General features: G+C 36.4%; 1 protein-coding gene across 1 annotated transcript; it reads right to left on the minus strand.

The window, feature by feature from the left end:
- Positions 1 to 2,612: 2,612 nt before the first annotated feature.
- LOC121946020 (lysosomal thioesterase PPT2-A-like) lies at positions 2,613 to 9,602 on the minus strand. The gene is given in 10 exon segments (XM_042490422.1): positions 2,613 to 2,883; positions 3,062 to 3,116; positions 3,925 to 4,009; positions 4,153 to 4,236; positions 4,360 to 4,467; positions 4,592 to 4,687; positions 7,346 to 7,469; positions 7,471 to 7,500; positions 9,262 to 9,353; positions 9,356 to 9,602. Coding segments are annotated over 10 exon segments (879 nt in total). The 5' UTR covers positions 9,417 to 9,602; the 3' UTR covers positions 2,613 to 2,739.
- Between the last annotated feature and the right edge of the window lie 6,191 nt (positions 9,603 to 15,793).

Genomic DNA, 15,793 nt, shown 5'->3' on the forward strand with positions numbered 1-15,793 from the left:
ATGGAGAGCCAGCTTTTGTTAATGATGCCCCTAAACTCTAAAACAGTCTGCCTGAAGGTCTTAGGGGTCTAAATCTGCTGAAACTTCCAAATGAAATCTTAAACCACATTTTTTTTTTACCATTGCTTTCTCCTGAAATGTGATTTTATTTGATAGTTGTTTTATCTCGTCTAAGCCTGCAGTTTCAATAGATTTTTATTTAATGTTATTATTTTTTTATCATTAGTTTTTTAAGAATGAACTACATAAACTTCTTCTTCACTTCTTAAAACTGCACCGCTTTCCATTTTAATTCAGCAATATTATACACATTTTTATAGCATATTTGTCATATTTTTTTTGCTTTTCTTCTTGGTTTTTGCAATACTTGTCCATCCATCCATCCATCCATCCATCCATTTTCTTCCTCTCATCCAGAGTCGGGTCACGGGTCGCATGTAAACTCATATTAATAGTCCTCAGACTTAAAACTTTTCTCTTTCTCTTCAACTACATAGTTTCCTTTATCCTATTTTCATAGCTGTTTTCACTGGCAAGGATTAACCCTTTGAAATCTGGATTGACATCACTTTCACATACCTTTCACAAATTTTTAATATACAATGCTTATTTGATTTTAATTTAATTTTTCCTTCAAAATGTGTATGTTATGCACCATTTCACCAAAGCAAATTCCTTGTATGTGAAAACCATGAATTGTATATGAAGTGTCTATGGTAAAAAACCTACTTGGCATTATATGGATTCGGTCAAAATGCTGTTTGTTTGACTTTTTCTTTTATTTAATGTTCATGTTTTAGTCATGAAGTTCATTTAAATCAACAGTCCAGATGCCTCTGTGTAGAGAGGAGGGCAGCTGAGGCCGTGCAGTGAAGGAAACAGGATCTGTCGTCGGACACTGTGTTTGAGTCGGTGCAGCAGTTGAGGCACACACTTAAAAATGACACTGTTAATGTGTGTAGTATGGCTAATTAATAAAGTTACACAGTTCATGAGGCTCCACAATCCTGCTCACTTTACTTTCATTTAGAATAGTTTTGTTTCTGTTTTGTTTCCTTGAAAAAAAAAGTACAGATTAAACCAAAAAAAAGGTTACCTTGAGATATCACGTTCACAAGATCGAGACAGACGACGTCACAGTAACCTTAATGTTTGACCTGTGACCACCAAAATCTAATCAGTTCATTGTTAAATCCAAGTGGACATTTGTGTCAAATTTGAAGAAATTTCCTCAAGGCGTATTTGAGATATCACGTTGACAAGAATGGGATGTACAGATGTACAGCCCCCAAAACATAATGCCTCAGAGGCATAATCAAAGTCTGATAAGGGAATTTAGGACTGGACTCACTTAAAATGTAGAGGAATTTCTATTCTAACAGCCAGTCACTGTTTATATCTCAGGGTTAACATGCCTGTCTGGATTATTTCTTAGTTACTGAGTGTGATTGTTACACCCCTGCACCACATTTCACAGCTGAAACAGAGCTCCCCGTGCATCACTTGACAGCATGCAGTCAAATCAGGAGAATTTTGGAGGAGAAAGGTCTGGAGCACAAAATCAGTTCACAGCATTTAATAGTGCAAACAGACAAACATCTCTTCACTTCTGTGTCCTCATCGGGGTAAACAAAAAGCACGCAGAGCACAAAAAAGAGAGAAAAAGAGAATATAACGTCATATTTCAGATGTTAATGCCACAAAAAGACAATCGCAGTTTTTTGACAACAGAAACATATTCATTTTTTGAATGAAACAAGACAATTAGATGTGGAAATTTGAGTTTGACAATGTAAGCAAAAGTTTAAAAAAGAAAAAAAAGAATAAAAATTAAACAGGCATTCTAAAAACAAAAACAACTGGTGTTCCTACAGAAGACTTAAATACAGAAATACGAATTTTTAGATATTATTAAAAGATCAATTAACACCAAGTTACACGAGGCATAAAGGTGACACTAATCTGAGTGAAGGACAGATCAGATTTCAAGGCTTCCACCAGAGGGCAGCAGTCAGTGCATATGTGCTGACATAATGCACGGCTCAGTGTGTCGCTGCAGTCTGAAACTGAGATGTTAAGGACCATTTGAGGATGTTTTTATAAGGGGAAATTTCAGATCACTAAAAACTGCAGGGCCATAACTTTTTGGTGTGTATGGAAGCCATTTTTTCCAGAAAGAAAAAGAATAAAATGCAACAAAAAGAAGTAGACATTTATGAAATTAAAATCTGTTTCAAATATAAATTCTAAACACAAAATTGGACAACTGAAAAAAAACAAACCTTCATGCTAACTGATCCTAAGCCAGTTTGTCTGAAAAGCTAATAAATTCTCATTAGACAAATGCACCTCGAATTTTTCAATTTAAGGAATCTTTTCTAGGAGCAAAAGGCCTCACAATTTGGCATATTTATTAGAAAAAACGGTATTGTAATGTGTAAAAAAATTGAAATACTTAAATACTTTAATACTTGCTAATATTTCAAAATTGGTTAATGAAAGTCATGCTTCCTGAATCCATTATAATCTTTAAAATACTAAAATATCAAGATAGTAAAATCTTGTGTAAAGAAAACAAGCTTGTAAAATAACAGAACAACATAGATGCTGCCACTTTAATGGGATGTTTAATAGTATGTTTTTATATTTACTGTCTCATAAAAATAAAATATAGTTTAGATCATATAGCCTGTTTCGGTTAAATACTGCTTTAAGATCTCTCTAACTCTGAGTTTGTTCTCATGTGAGCCACTTCTCTATGCAGCTCCTGAACACGGTGAAGTTGGAGTGCCACTGAACGTGCTTCACTCCAGAGTGAACGCACATCGACACGTCTCCACGAGCGTCCAGCGTCTTCAGCCCAAACGTATCGTTCTTGTAATACTTTCAAAAGCAAAGAAGAAGTAAATTATGAGTTATTGCAAAACGGAAGAAGGGAGAGATGTCTTACATTTAACAGAGGGCCTAAAGTAAAAGCAAAAAATGTTTTTTCAAAAGAACTTTATATATACTATGATATAAAGTTCTTTTGAAAAAACATTTTTTGCTTTTTGTAACTTACCTCCTGGTTCCCCATTTCTACAATGTTTTCTTTGCTGTCATAGAATCCAAAGTGGCTGTTCAGAAAAGAGAAAACAGTCAGTTCAGGTAAAGAAGTCTTGAAACCACTCATGCAGTTTTTCTTTTGGTTTTTTGGATTTTTATCGTAAATACAATTTGAAGGCTCTTTTAGTAACTACTTCATTGTCTTGTAATTGTAATTATATAGTTACAAAAAATATACATATTTATTTTTTAGTTTTTAAAAGTAATTTTTTGTGTGCTTATTTTCAAACAATTTTCTTGTAGCTTTTTACTAATTAATACTAATTTGGGGGCCAATTCTTATAAAGGTCTTTGTCAACCTCTTCACATGTTTTCGAGAGAAATCTAGCCAAATTGCTCAGGTTTCAAAGGGTTAAGTACCAATAATTTGTTTTTTGAAAATAGAAAAGAAACATATAAATAAATACATGCATGTATACATGCATAAGTTCATATAGGAATAAATATATAAATACATATTGGAATAAATAAATTTTAAAATATATATATTCATTTTATTTGTTATTCTTGCTTGTTTTTTCCCATGTTTTAAATAAATACATTAATACAAATCTCTGGATTAACATAAAAATAATGTTGGAGATTTTTTTTATTATTAATTTAAAGCTTTATGCTTCTGTACATAATTTGGTTTTGCCCCCCCCCTTTTTTTTTTGGTGAAGAACCATCACAATTATGTCAGAAAAAATGTATTTTGCACAAGAGTACCAAATAGAATTATTTGTGTCATTCATTCATTCATTCATCATCAGACTAAATTGTAAATCCTGGAGGGATATTAGGTGAAAATTAGACTAATGTTTTTGTTTATAATAAAACCTGGACTGCCACGGTGTGATGACGCCATCATCTGGTCCTCCAATCAGCACGAGCTTCTTGATGCGTAGGAAGTTCTTCCGCCATGCTGAGGAGGTGAAATGAAGAAATTCATGACTGTAAATTTGACTGTGGATTCATGAGTGTATATACTATATATATATATATATATATATATATATATATATATACACACACACAGCACATAATTTCAGTAATTCAGTCTGCTACCTTTCATGTTGTTGTGAGGTCTGTCACCATTAAGCCTCACCAAAAAGTCATTGCTCTGCAGATAGCGGGACCTATGGTGAGGGTCTGTGGAGAAAAGATAAATAAATATCTGTTGCAGCATCTTTGCATTGTTTGAATGTTAGATCAGGTGCAGCTTGTCCTCAGTTGAAGGTAAATACGTTCAGCTGATCAAATTTTCTTCCTTACCGTTCCAGTAGTCGCAGATAGACACTTTCTGTCCCACTTTGCTGTAGCAAATATGAAACACTGTCTTCTTCATCCAGTGAGGAAAAACCCACCTCAGGTAATCTGTGTCTGTGGAGGAAAAACAGGAAATTTTTACAAAACAATATTATTTGAATTTCTGGTGAGTTAACTTAATGGCATCATCCCCGCATCATACAGACATGCTTTAAACATGAAATGAAAGCTCTCTGACCTCCATACTGCCCGGCCAGCGGGGAGGACAGTGAAACAAAGGTGTGCACGTTGTGATCTGAAGCCATGGAGAGAAGCGCTCGACAAATTAGACCGCCTTAAAAAAGAAGAGGACATGATGTCAGAGTTTCAACAAACCAATGCATTGTATATGATCTGATGCAGTGATCCTTATTGGTGTTTACTCCCTCTGCAGAGATGCATTTTTATGCTAAAAGTGGAGAAAATATGACTGTGGTAACCAAGTCGGCAGTGGCACCTACACGGGGTGCCAGAGGGGGCCATGGCCCCCCTGATACAGCTGCTGTATATTGATCTTTTTAAGTTCAACAGTACTGTTTGTATTTATACATGTGACATGTAGATACATAAAGTTATTGCTATAAGTTTGTACAGCTACATTTACTTATTTATGTATTTCTGTCTTCTATACTTATGTCTGCATGTATTTATTTAAGTATTTAAGACAGCATTCATGTATTTATTGTTTTTAATGTATGCATTTCTCTATTTTTATTTCTTTGTATTTATTTATTTACATTATTTACCTGCTTATTTACTGGTGTGGTGACACATAGACAAAGATAGTGAGTTTGGTACCAATATTTTCTGTTAACTGTTCATTACACATTTTCACGTCACCATAAAACGCATCTCTGGACTTCAGCATGAATTTCTTTGAACGAGTCACAGTTACGAGCCTACTTTGCTTCTTTGCTGCTTTTTTTAATTGATAGTAGTCGCTATACTGGATTTGCCTGCTACACACCCGCTCTGTAAACAAGTGCAAAGCAAATTAAAACCTTGCTGCATGTTGCTCCTGAGTCTGGAGGACTGCTGCTGACTTTGGTTGATGTTGAGTTGAGTTTTTCAAAACAAGGTTTTTATGATAATTACAACTTTAAACTGTGTCACCCCGAATTACTACTAGTATTACTATTATTATTAATTTTGTTACTATTAGTATTAGTTTGATATTCCTATTTGCAAATGTGCTTTCTGCCTCTTAGTTTTAGAGCATAAAAACTGCAGAAATGCATGAAATGTGAGCCACTTGGTTAAGTACAGGTACTTATTTCAGTTTGCTAGAAACAGGGAAGTGAAATTTGAAGGTCCAGGGTATATGGATATTTCTTCTCGTTTTGATCTCTCTCTGTTTTGTGTGTGTGTGTGTGTGTGTGTGTGTGTGTGTGTGTGTGTGTGTGTGTGTGGGGATGAGCAGACTAACCCTAGTGAAAGTCGATAAGATCATCAAGGTCATGCAATCAAAAGTGTATTCACCGAACAGTTTTTTTTTTTGCATTGTATACTGTATATTCCTACTTACAGTCGTGATGGTTATTTTGTTACTCTAACCTTCAGGAAACAGACACTCTGTGGTGTTTTCCTTTTAGTCAGCAAGCACAGATAATATACACATTCACGTCTGTCTCATATTATCTCACAGTGAGAATTTATCTTGGTCTCTGACAGACTGAGTGACGCCTCTCTAAATATACACAGTTTATTAGAAACACGCGTATCAGACTAATGCAGTTTAACTCAACAGTCCTGCAGCAACGTCTGCCTTCATGAAGGTTATTAAAGTTAAAAATTGTTTTGTTTCTTTTAGAAAAATGTTGATTAATCTTTATGGTCATTTTGGAGGATGTAGTTTGTGTATTCGATTATTTAGTCCAAACTACTGAGACTTAACCATTGAGGTTCAGTGACAAGCACCAATCTTGCAATTAATAAACGACCAGCTCTACAACACGTCTTCCTTGTCGCGTCCGTGTTGTTTTTAGTAATTTAATGTCTCATGAAGTTAATTTAGTGTCTTTTTTTAAAATTTCATGTCTCTTTTGATTAATTTTGATATTTTTTTGGTCATTGTGTGTCTCTTTGAGGAAATTTTGTGTCTTTTATGATAATTTTGTTACTCTTTAGAATAATTTTATATATTTTTTTTAGTAATTTTGTGTCTCTTTAAGGGGATTTTGTGTCTCTTTGAGATAATTTTATGTACATTTTGGTCATTCTATGACTGTGATATGGGGTATTTTATGCTAACTTTGTGTCTTTTTAAAGTAATTTTAAACATTTTTGTGTCTGTTTGAGATAATTTTATGTCTCTTTAAGGTAGTTTTTCATCTTTTTTGGTCATTTTCTTTGTCTTTGAAGTCATTTTGTGTCTCTTTGTGGTTGGTTTGCCCCTTTGTGTAGTTATTTTGTGTCTCTTTGCAGTTCTTTTGCAATTTGTTGTGGTCATTTTGAATCTCTCTCTGATCAGTATTTGATCATTTGAGTGACATTTTGTAGCCGAGGGCCGAGGGGCCCCATTTACGCCTTGGGCCCGTCGGCCTGTGCCCCATAGGCCGACTTAAGTAATCCTTCCACGCACAGTTGAAACAATTAACATTAGGCCTCACTGGTAGATGAAATACTGTATGAGAACGATATAATATGAAAAGTAGGCATTTGTTATCTTTAAATAAAATTCATAAAATTTAGACCAAATTCAGATCATTCAGTGCTTTGAACAATAAAATAAAACACATCTTCTTTTTGGCATTCATGTCGTTCGAACATTTAAAGCTCATATCAAAATCGAATGAGCGACTTTCCAGCTCCAGAGAGGGTTAATCTGGTTAACTCCACGTCCTCAGAATTTTTTTATTTTCCCCAACTGACCCGCTGACTCAGGTGACATCACTTGAGGTAATCAGAGCGGCGGTGGTGTGTGCGTACAGCGAGTGTGAGCGTTTGATGGCACCTTGTGAGAAGCAAAGAAGATGGACGCCATCAGGAGCCTTTTGCATGATGGAGTCAAAGACTTTCCTGATGCCTTGGACCTGCTTCCACAGCGGCTTCAGACTGTCCAGGTTATTGTACAAGTCGAATCACCGTCACCTCGGTGCCTGGATGCACCTGGGAACGACATTAAGGATCAGAGAGACAGAAACACAGTAATCTCTGATTGGATCAAGTGATGACTGATAATCTCCACAGCCGGCTCTGTCAGATTTTGGCTCACATGCAAAAGTTTCTTTAAAATAAAACTTATTTCAATTGCTTAAAGCCTGAACATGGTGATGGTGAGAAGGCAATGAGCACTAACAAGAAATACCCCAAAAATAATATTAATTAAAAAAAAAGGAGTAAAATGTTACAAGAAAATTACCAGAAAATTCAAGAAAGGAAAAGTAAAAACAATGAGCGACCTGAAAAAAACATATAATGATATACATAAATTATAGCTATATTTTGGTAACTCAATTTTAAATGTATAATCAAAATAATTATAAATACATTTTTCTGGGCATTTTTACTTTTTTACTTTTTTTTTACATTCTTAATTATTTTCACTCTCTTTTTAAAAAACACATTTCCATGTTGTTTTCTTTTTTACAAATTCCTTGCTTATTCCTTTTTTTTTTTTATGTTTTTTGGAAGAAAGAAATCAGACCTGAGTCTGAGGTTTGAAAGGTTTTAAATTCTTGTGAAAGGGCATCTGAATGCAGTACAAAACTGATGTTAATCCAGGGTTCAGATTGTTAAGGAATAGAAAAGGAGAATAGAAAAGGAGAACAGAAAGCATTACCTTGAAACTGCTTGTTCATTTTCACTTCACCTGAAATCTGCCCTTAGAATAATCTGTTATGTCGCCTACTGTAGATATAAAGTCCCACATAAGTTTAAATAGTAGTTGTAATGCTTTTTTTGTGGTTTTGTGTGTCTGTGTGGTATTTTTTAAAACTTTTTAAAACTGTTTGTGGCAATTTTGTGTATTTTTTTGTCATTTTGTTGACAAAAGTTTTTTGGGTCATTTTGTGTCTCTTTGAAGTACTTTTGTGTCTCTTTAGTTTAAATTTGGATCTCTTTAAAGTAATTTTGTGTCACTTACTTTTGTGCAGTGTTTTTTGTTGTTTTGTGTCTTTTCAAGGTAATTCTGCGATTTTTAAAAAGTTATTTTGTGTCATTTTTCGTCATTTTGTATCTTTTGGGGCCGATTTGTGTCTCTTTGAGGTAATTTTGTTCCTCATTAAGGTATTTATTTTTCTTTGTTATTCTGTGTCTCTTTAATGTAATTTTGTGTGGTTCCACTGATATGGAACAACTAACCACTAGTGGTTGGGACAGTATTGTTTATAGTTCCTACCTTGACACAAATGAATAAAACATGGACAAAAAACTTTACATTGTTAACAGACATCTGTATCTGTTCAGGGATTATATTATTGTCATTGCTGTTCAAGTAGATACAAAAATGTCCCAACCAACCCCACTATCCCCCACCTTTTTACTTCACTATATTTATTTAATAACTTACTTGTAGCAGGTTTTGATAATTAACTCACAGAAGGCCCATAATCAACTGTAATTTATGATGTATTATAGATATTATATAGATTACAGCAAACCACTGAGTAATCAGTGTGTAATTATTTATCAGTTAAATGAATGCATCAATAATTATTTCCAGCAATTTATTATATGAAACTCTTAAATTCGGCATTTTGCAATTACTTTATATACATTTTGATGACAATCCTTTTTTGACTTTTACTTAAAAACGTTTTATATCCAGGACTTTTACTCCTTGCACCTCAGATTTTTCTTCAAATAAAGACGAACTTAGAAGTTTCTCCAAAAAGTTTAACACATTTGACATGTTTCCACGTGTCCTACCTTGCGTATGAAAAGAGACAGGGTTTTGAACTGTCTCGGTCCATCAAAAATGCCATGCACGATGATGACAGGCCTGTACCCGTCAATGCAAACCCTGTCAGCAGCAGCAGCAGCAGCGCCGGTGATCCGCGGAGGATCTGCGGAGGCTTCGTCATCTTTACCCGGTCACAGGTGACACCTCTGGCCCAGCAGACTGGAGGAAGACCGAGCGAAAGGACCACGAAGGGACTTTGACCCCCTCGGTGATGAGATCTTTAATTTAATTTTTAACAGTGCTGATTAGTATTGTTCTCTTTAAAAACTTTTGTTTGAAGACTTGAAGAGCATGCGCTTTTCCTTCCTCGTCACTTCTAACTGTGTGGCGCCGTGTTGTTGTTTTAGGTGGTGTTGTAGCCCACATCCGTTTTCGATATTCAGTTAGATTTACTGACTCACCCAGCGTTTAGACTAAGGTACTAAGGTATATTATATATATATATATATATATACATATATATTCATATCTGTTATATATACTGCATCTTTTTGTCGTGTGGGAATGGCTTCTTTTGGCACAATTTTTTTCTGACATTTTTTCAACTTCAGGACCCAATTTAAAAGATTTGTTGGAAAAGAAATCAAAAGTAATCAAATGTACCTAATAAGTTAAATTACTTTGATGAAGTAACTAAAAAAGTTAGATTGCTTATTACATTTTTAAAAGGGTAACTAGTAATCTGTAACCTATAACATTTCAAAAGTAACTCTGAAGACTGTAATAAGAGTGTTTTTCTATGGTTTGCACAGATCTCCCACACCTTGTGGGTGCAAGACCGCTGTTTAAACACATGGGGGCAGCAGCACTCCACTGAGTCCGTCAGCTGCAGAGCCTTACTGTGTCTGTGTACCAATGATAATGACGGCTTTTTTATAATACTTTATTGTTTTCCATTATTTATTTATTCATTTATTTAAAAAACTACACCTAATTTGTATGTTACTTAATGCGTTTTTAATGTTTTGTAAAGTGTAAAGTACTTTGAATTCGCCTCAACAAATTGTCCGAAGTTAAATTCGGAAAACAGCAGTGCGCGGCGCGTTAGTGTAGCGCGCGTGCCCGTGCGCCACACGTTCGACTCGTTCCATTATGACGTAATTAGAAGGTTCACTATAAAGCATTTCGTCATTGTTTCGTCATCTGATCTCTTTTTTAAGTCATCACAAGAAAAATTACCACAAACTTTCTGGACGGAGAACAACGAGGTTGTATCGCCTGCGTGTTAGAGAGCCAACATAACAACAAAGATGACTTCAACACAACATCTTCTTGCTGAACTTCAGCTCGCAAAAAACATTGTCAAACTGACCCCAATGGAGGGCAGAAGACAAATGTTTCAAGAGCTGAAAGCACTGGAGATGGAGCGCAGACAAAGAGTCGCTGCTCTGGAGACCATGGAGAAGTCCAAGACGGAGAGAGACAGAGAGAGTGTGAGAGAGGAGGAAAGTCAGAGGAGACAGAAAGGAGAAGCTGTGCAGAAGCTTAGGCAGGAGGCCTTGGACAAAATCAAACAAGACCAACTGCAGAAACAGGAGCTCTTGTGGAAAAGAGATGGCAGAGGCGTTCAAAAGGCAGTACGGTCTGAGTACAGCCGCTGAACTCTGCCCTCTGTCAACGGTGGGAGACAAAGCTGACCCAGAGAGTTTGACCTCTGACCTGAAGTCTGCTCAGGTGAGAAAGAAAAAACTCTCTACAACAACTGGGTCAGAGAAAAAACTGTCAGTAAGCCCATCAAGGAGAAGACCGGCCCAGATGTCTATCAGCTCTTTGCTGCAAAATCAGGTCCCAAGCCTGAAGAAGAACCCCAGGCATCCAGATCCAAGGGGGGCCTGCAGTGGGTTCGGGAAAGACTGAGAGTTGGACACTGGGCTGAAAAGTACGAGGACCACAGAGCGAAGAAGAAAGAGAAAACGCATGCGCAAAACTCAGGAGCAATATGAAAGGTGGACCTCCTTCAAGCAAAGTCTGACAAGTCAAGACCAACGACTGAATGACTATTACAACGCTGGAGGATTTACTACAAGCAGACGTAGCATCCTGAAGGACGTTTTCTAATTTACATTTCTTCACTGCAAGACCTCCACACCTCTTAAACGCTATTATTATTGCACAGACAAGGTAAGTTTCTGTCAGAAATCTGCAGAAAACACACTCAGTAAGATGAGCAACAAGGTTTATGTTGTAAAATATTCATATATGTATTGTGACAAGTAAATTCCCGTCCTCTGATTTTTTTTTGACTGCGCAACTAACTCTCTGTTTATGTCTCGTCTCTCAGGATCATGAAAAAAGTGTCTTCAACCACATGAAGTTTCCAGTGAAGAACAACTCGGGCCATCCGGACTACACGTGTCTGCACAACTTTAGGATCCATGAGCGGTTGGCAGACTGAGGATGGACATGTGGATGAGCATCATTTTATTTCAGATTAATCACACTGAAACCATCTGTGAATAAATTGGGTTAATTTAGCTTTGTGTTGCGGAATAGGCAGTCATAAAAATACCAGCAAATGTTATTTAAGTTCGGTACGATATCCAAAGCCTCTAGTGTGAAGGCGGCTGCCAGTACTTGGCTTACAAAAGGCTGTTGGTGACGGTCTCCTTCACCAGTGGTGGTGTGACCAGTGACTTCTTCCAGGGTTGTCCTTTTGTCAACGATTCTGTTTGTGATATTCAGGATCTCAGGGCGCAGCCAGGGAGAGGGAGGGGTCTGGTTTGGGAAGCTCAAAATTGCATCTTTGCTTTTAGTGGATGATGCGGTTCTGTTGGCGTCCTCACACTTTGACCTTCAGCATGCACTGGGGTGGTTTGCAGCCGAGTGTGAAGCGGTCGGGGTGAGAGTCGGGACCTTCACATCTGAGGCCGTGGTTCTCTGCCGGAAAACTTAGGATTGCCCCCTCTGGGTAGCGGGAGAGCTTAACGCTTTAAGCGAGGGAGTTCGAGTTCATGAGTGAGGGAAAAATGGAGCGTGAGGTGGATAGGTGGTTTGGCGCAGCATCAGCAGTGATGCGGGTGTTGTGCCGGACTGTCCTGGTGAAAAGGGAGCTGAGCCAGAAGGCAAAACTTTCAATTTACGGATCCATGCATGCTCCATCCCTCACTTATGAGCATGAACTTTAGGCAGTGAGCCATGCTGTACTGTAAGGGTTCACCACGCTTCCTCCCAGCAAACCTCCTTACCTGCCAGCAGTGTGAGGGGTAATTGGCTATTTGCTGGTATTTTCTGTCTGTCCAAATTCCACAACACAATGTCTTCAACCTACAGGGTTTCTCACACAATAATTTATCCGTGGTAACACCATGTATATATATATATATACACACAGGTAAATTTAAATTATGTGGGAAACACTGACTTATTCACAGGTGGTTTCACAGGGCTGCACGGTGGCGCAGTGGTTAGCACTGTAGCCGCACAGAGGGATGACCAGTTCGTACTCTGGTTCTCTCTCTGTGTAGAGTTTGCATGTTCTCTCCGTGTATGCATGGGTTTACTCCGGGTTCTCCGGTTTCCTCCCATTCACAAATATGCACAGTTTAGGGTCATTGTTGCATAAAATTGGATTCAATAATTAATAAAAAATGTAAAAAAAATAAAACAATAATGATTTCTGCATGTTTTATCCTGTATATGACATCCAAGTGCTGTTTACTGGATATGAAATTATAATAAAAAATGTCATTCTTCAACCTTACAAAAGTACATTGTTGATCATCTGGTTGTGGAAAATTCCAGAGTATTTCCAGACCCTCTCATCTGTCTCTCAATATCTATGTCTGCAGCTGCACACTTTTTACTTTTAGTAGGTACTGCCCTCACAAAGTATGTACTGTTGCATGCAATATGCACACAATCAGGACAAACTACTTGTTCATAAACACTGTATCCTAAACTTTTCTTGTACATTGGTTACCTTGGATATAAAACCAAACGCTGTTTGGTTTAGTTTAGTTTAGAGATTAAGATTTTGCATAAAAACATGAACATGTATAAAATTGTGTTGTTTTGTTATGAATGTAAATTACAGTTCACACAGGTACAACTTCAATGGTAAGTTGATTAATCAATCAGTTGATTGACAGAACTATTTTAATAAACATTTAAGTTTTTTAAGTTAATATTCTTTCTTTTTTTAAAAATATTTTTTATTGTGTTTTTGGTTTGAGTGTTTTAATCACATAATGTTGTTTGTAATAATTTTGAGGTGATTTTTTTATGGTGTTTATCTATTCTTAATTTTTTTATTTATTTATTTTATTTTTTTTTAGATTTTTCTGCATTCGGCACTTTTAATACTTTAAGTACTTTACTCCCGCATTTACTCACTTTTACTTATTTTTATAATGTATTAGTATTTTTTACTGAAGTAAAGGATCTTAATACTTCTTCTACCACTGCACAAAAGAGCAGCTGAAGGATTTCGTGGTATCTAATAGTGAGGTTATCAGATTGTAACCAGCTGTCAATGGTCCGGAGGATTTTACCAGGAGCCGAATTATCAGCGGAGGTCTCCTCCTCTTTAAAATGAATGCAGCATGTCATTAAAACCAGTTAAATCCAGTGTTTGGTTTGTCCGTTCTGGGCTACTGTAGAGACATGACGGCGCAACATAGACAAATACCTGCTCCCTATGTAGATTTAAAAAGCTAATTTTAAAGTAACTAAAACATGAAGATTTTTACTTTCAGGTGATTATACACTGAAAAAAACCCAACTTATAGTCTATTTTTGCCAGTATATCCCCCTAAATCCTACACTGACCTTGAAATGATCGATCAATTATCCAAATAGTTACAGGTTGTTACAGGTTGTTATAGTTGTTACAGGTTGTTATAGTTACAGGTTGTTATCGTTATTACAGGTTGTTATAGTTACAGGTTGTTACAGTTGTTACAGGTTGTTATAGTTGTTACAGGTTGTTATAGTTGTTACAGGTTGTTATAGTTGTTACAGGTTATAGTTGTTACAGGTTGTTATATAGTTGTTCCAGGTTGTTATAGTTGTTACAGGTTGTTATAGTTGTTGAAGGTTGATTCTCTGTTAATCAACTATTCGATCAATGAAGCAGTTTTTTCAGATCTGAAGGCAGAAGCAGCACATAAACACAGTGTCCAAAACTATCAGCCTCATAACAGAGTCATGACAGAGTGTGCTCAGCCAAAACTAGACTTTGTTTACCTTCAAAACACATGTAAAACAAGTAGCTTAAAATCTAATGTGACTACTGTTTGTCTGAAGCGGTCTCGTCTTTCATGTTTCATCAGATAACAGCGGCGGAGTCGGTTACCGAGGTGGAACAGTCGACTGCGTTCCAGCCGCCGTCACAGAGTCCACAGCAAAGCCTCCACCGTTCAAAGACCCCACGTTTATGGTGAGAGTCGATGTAGGTTTTAAGTTTATCTGCTTCTGTCGTTTTTCACTCAGTTTCTCTCCCTTTGCTATTTTAGAGGTTTCCTGGCTAACTGAGTGATCCCACTTAGGGCAACACCTCCACCCAGACTGACATTCCTTGTACTTTCCCATGAATAGTAGGGTATTTTATTTTGCTATTTAACGTATGATGTGAGCAAGTGGGAAACTATTGCAATAAACTTGTAATTTTGTTTTACATGTAGTCTGAACTACTTTTTCTTTGTATCTTTGGTTAACCAAACTAGATTTGATACAACTTAATTCCACTGTGAAGTCAGTTGTAATTTGGAAAGCGATGCTTCAAAGTAGCTTCCCAACTCTGTACACTGTATCCTTTACAGAGAGGTTAGCAGCTTTTTCTTTTATATTTCTATTGCAGAAAAAAAGTTTCTCATTACATGTTATTAAATTACAAAATACTTGAATTGCAATCTGTTACAGATACTGAAAAAAATATGTAATTAAATTACAGTTACTAATCAAAATGTTGGTGTTTACATTGTGTGGTGGTAAAATGCTTATATGTAGAATATAACATTCATTCTGTTGCACTGCATCTTTTTGTCATGTGGGAATGGCTTCTTTTGGCACAATTTTTTTTTCTGACATTTTTTTCAACTTCAGGACCCAATTTAAAAGATTTGTTGGAAAAGAAATCAAAAGTAATCAAATGTACCTAATAAGTTATATTACTTTGATGAAGTAACTAAAAAAGTTAGATTGCTTATTACATTTTTAAAAGGGTAACTAGTAATCTGTAACCTATAACATTTCAAAAGTAACTCTGAAGACTGTAATAAGAGTGTTTTTCTGTGGTTTGCACAGATCTCCCACACCTTGTGGGTGCAAGACCGCTGTTTAAACACATGGGGGCAGCAGCACTCCACTGAGTCCGTCAGCTGCAGAGCCTTACTGTGTCTGTGTACCAATGATAATGACGGCTTTTTATAATACTTTATTGTTTTCCATTATTTATTTATTCATTTATTAAAAAACTACACCTAATTTGTATGTTACTTAATGTGTTTTAAAGTGTCCTGCGGTTGTAGTTCTCCAGGCGGCCGGATGGGGGCAGTAAAC

Source organism: Plectropomus leopardus, chromosome 7, assembly GCF_008729295.1.
Source record: "Plectropomus leopardus isolate mb chromosome 7, YSFRI_Pleo_2.0, whole genome shotgun sequence".
Classification (NCBI taxonomy): domain Eukaryota; kingdom Metazoa; phylum Chordata; class Actinopteri; order Perciformes; family Serranidae; genus Plectropomus; species Plectropomus leopardus.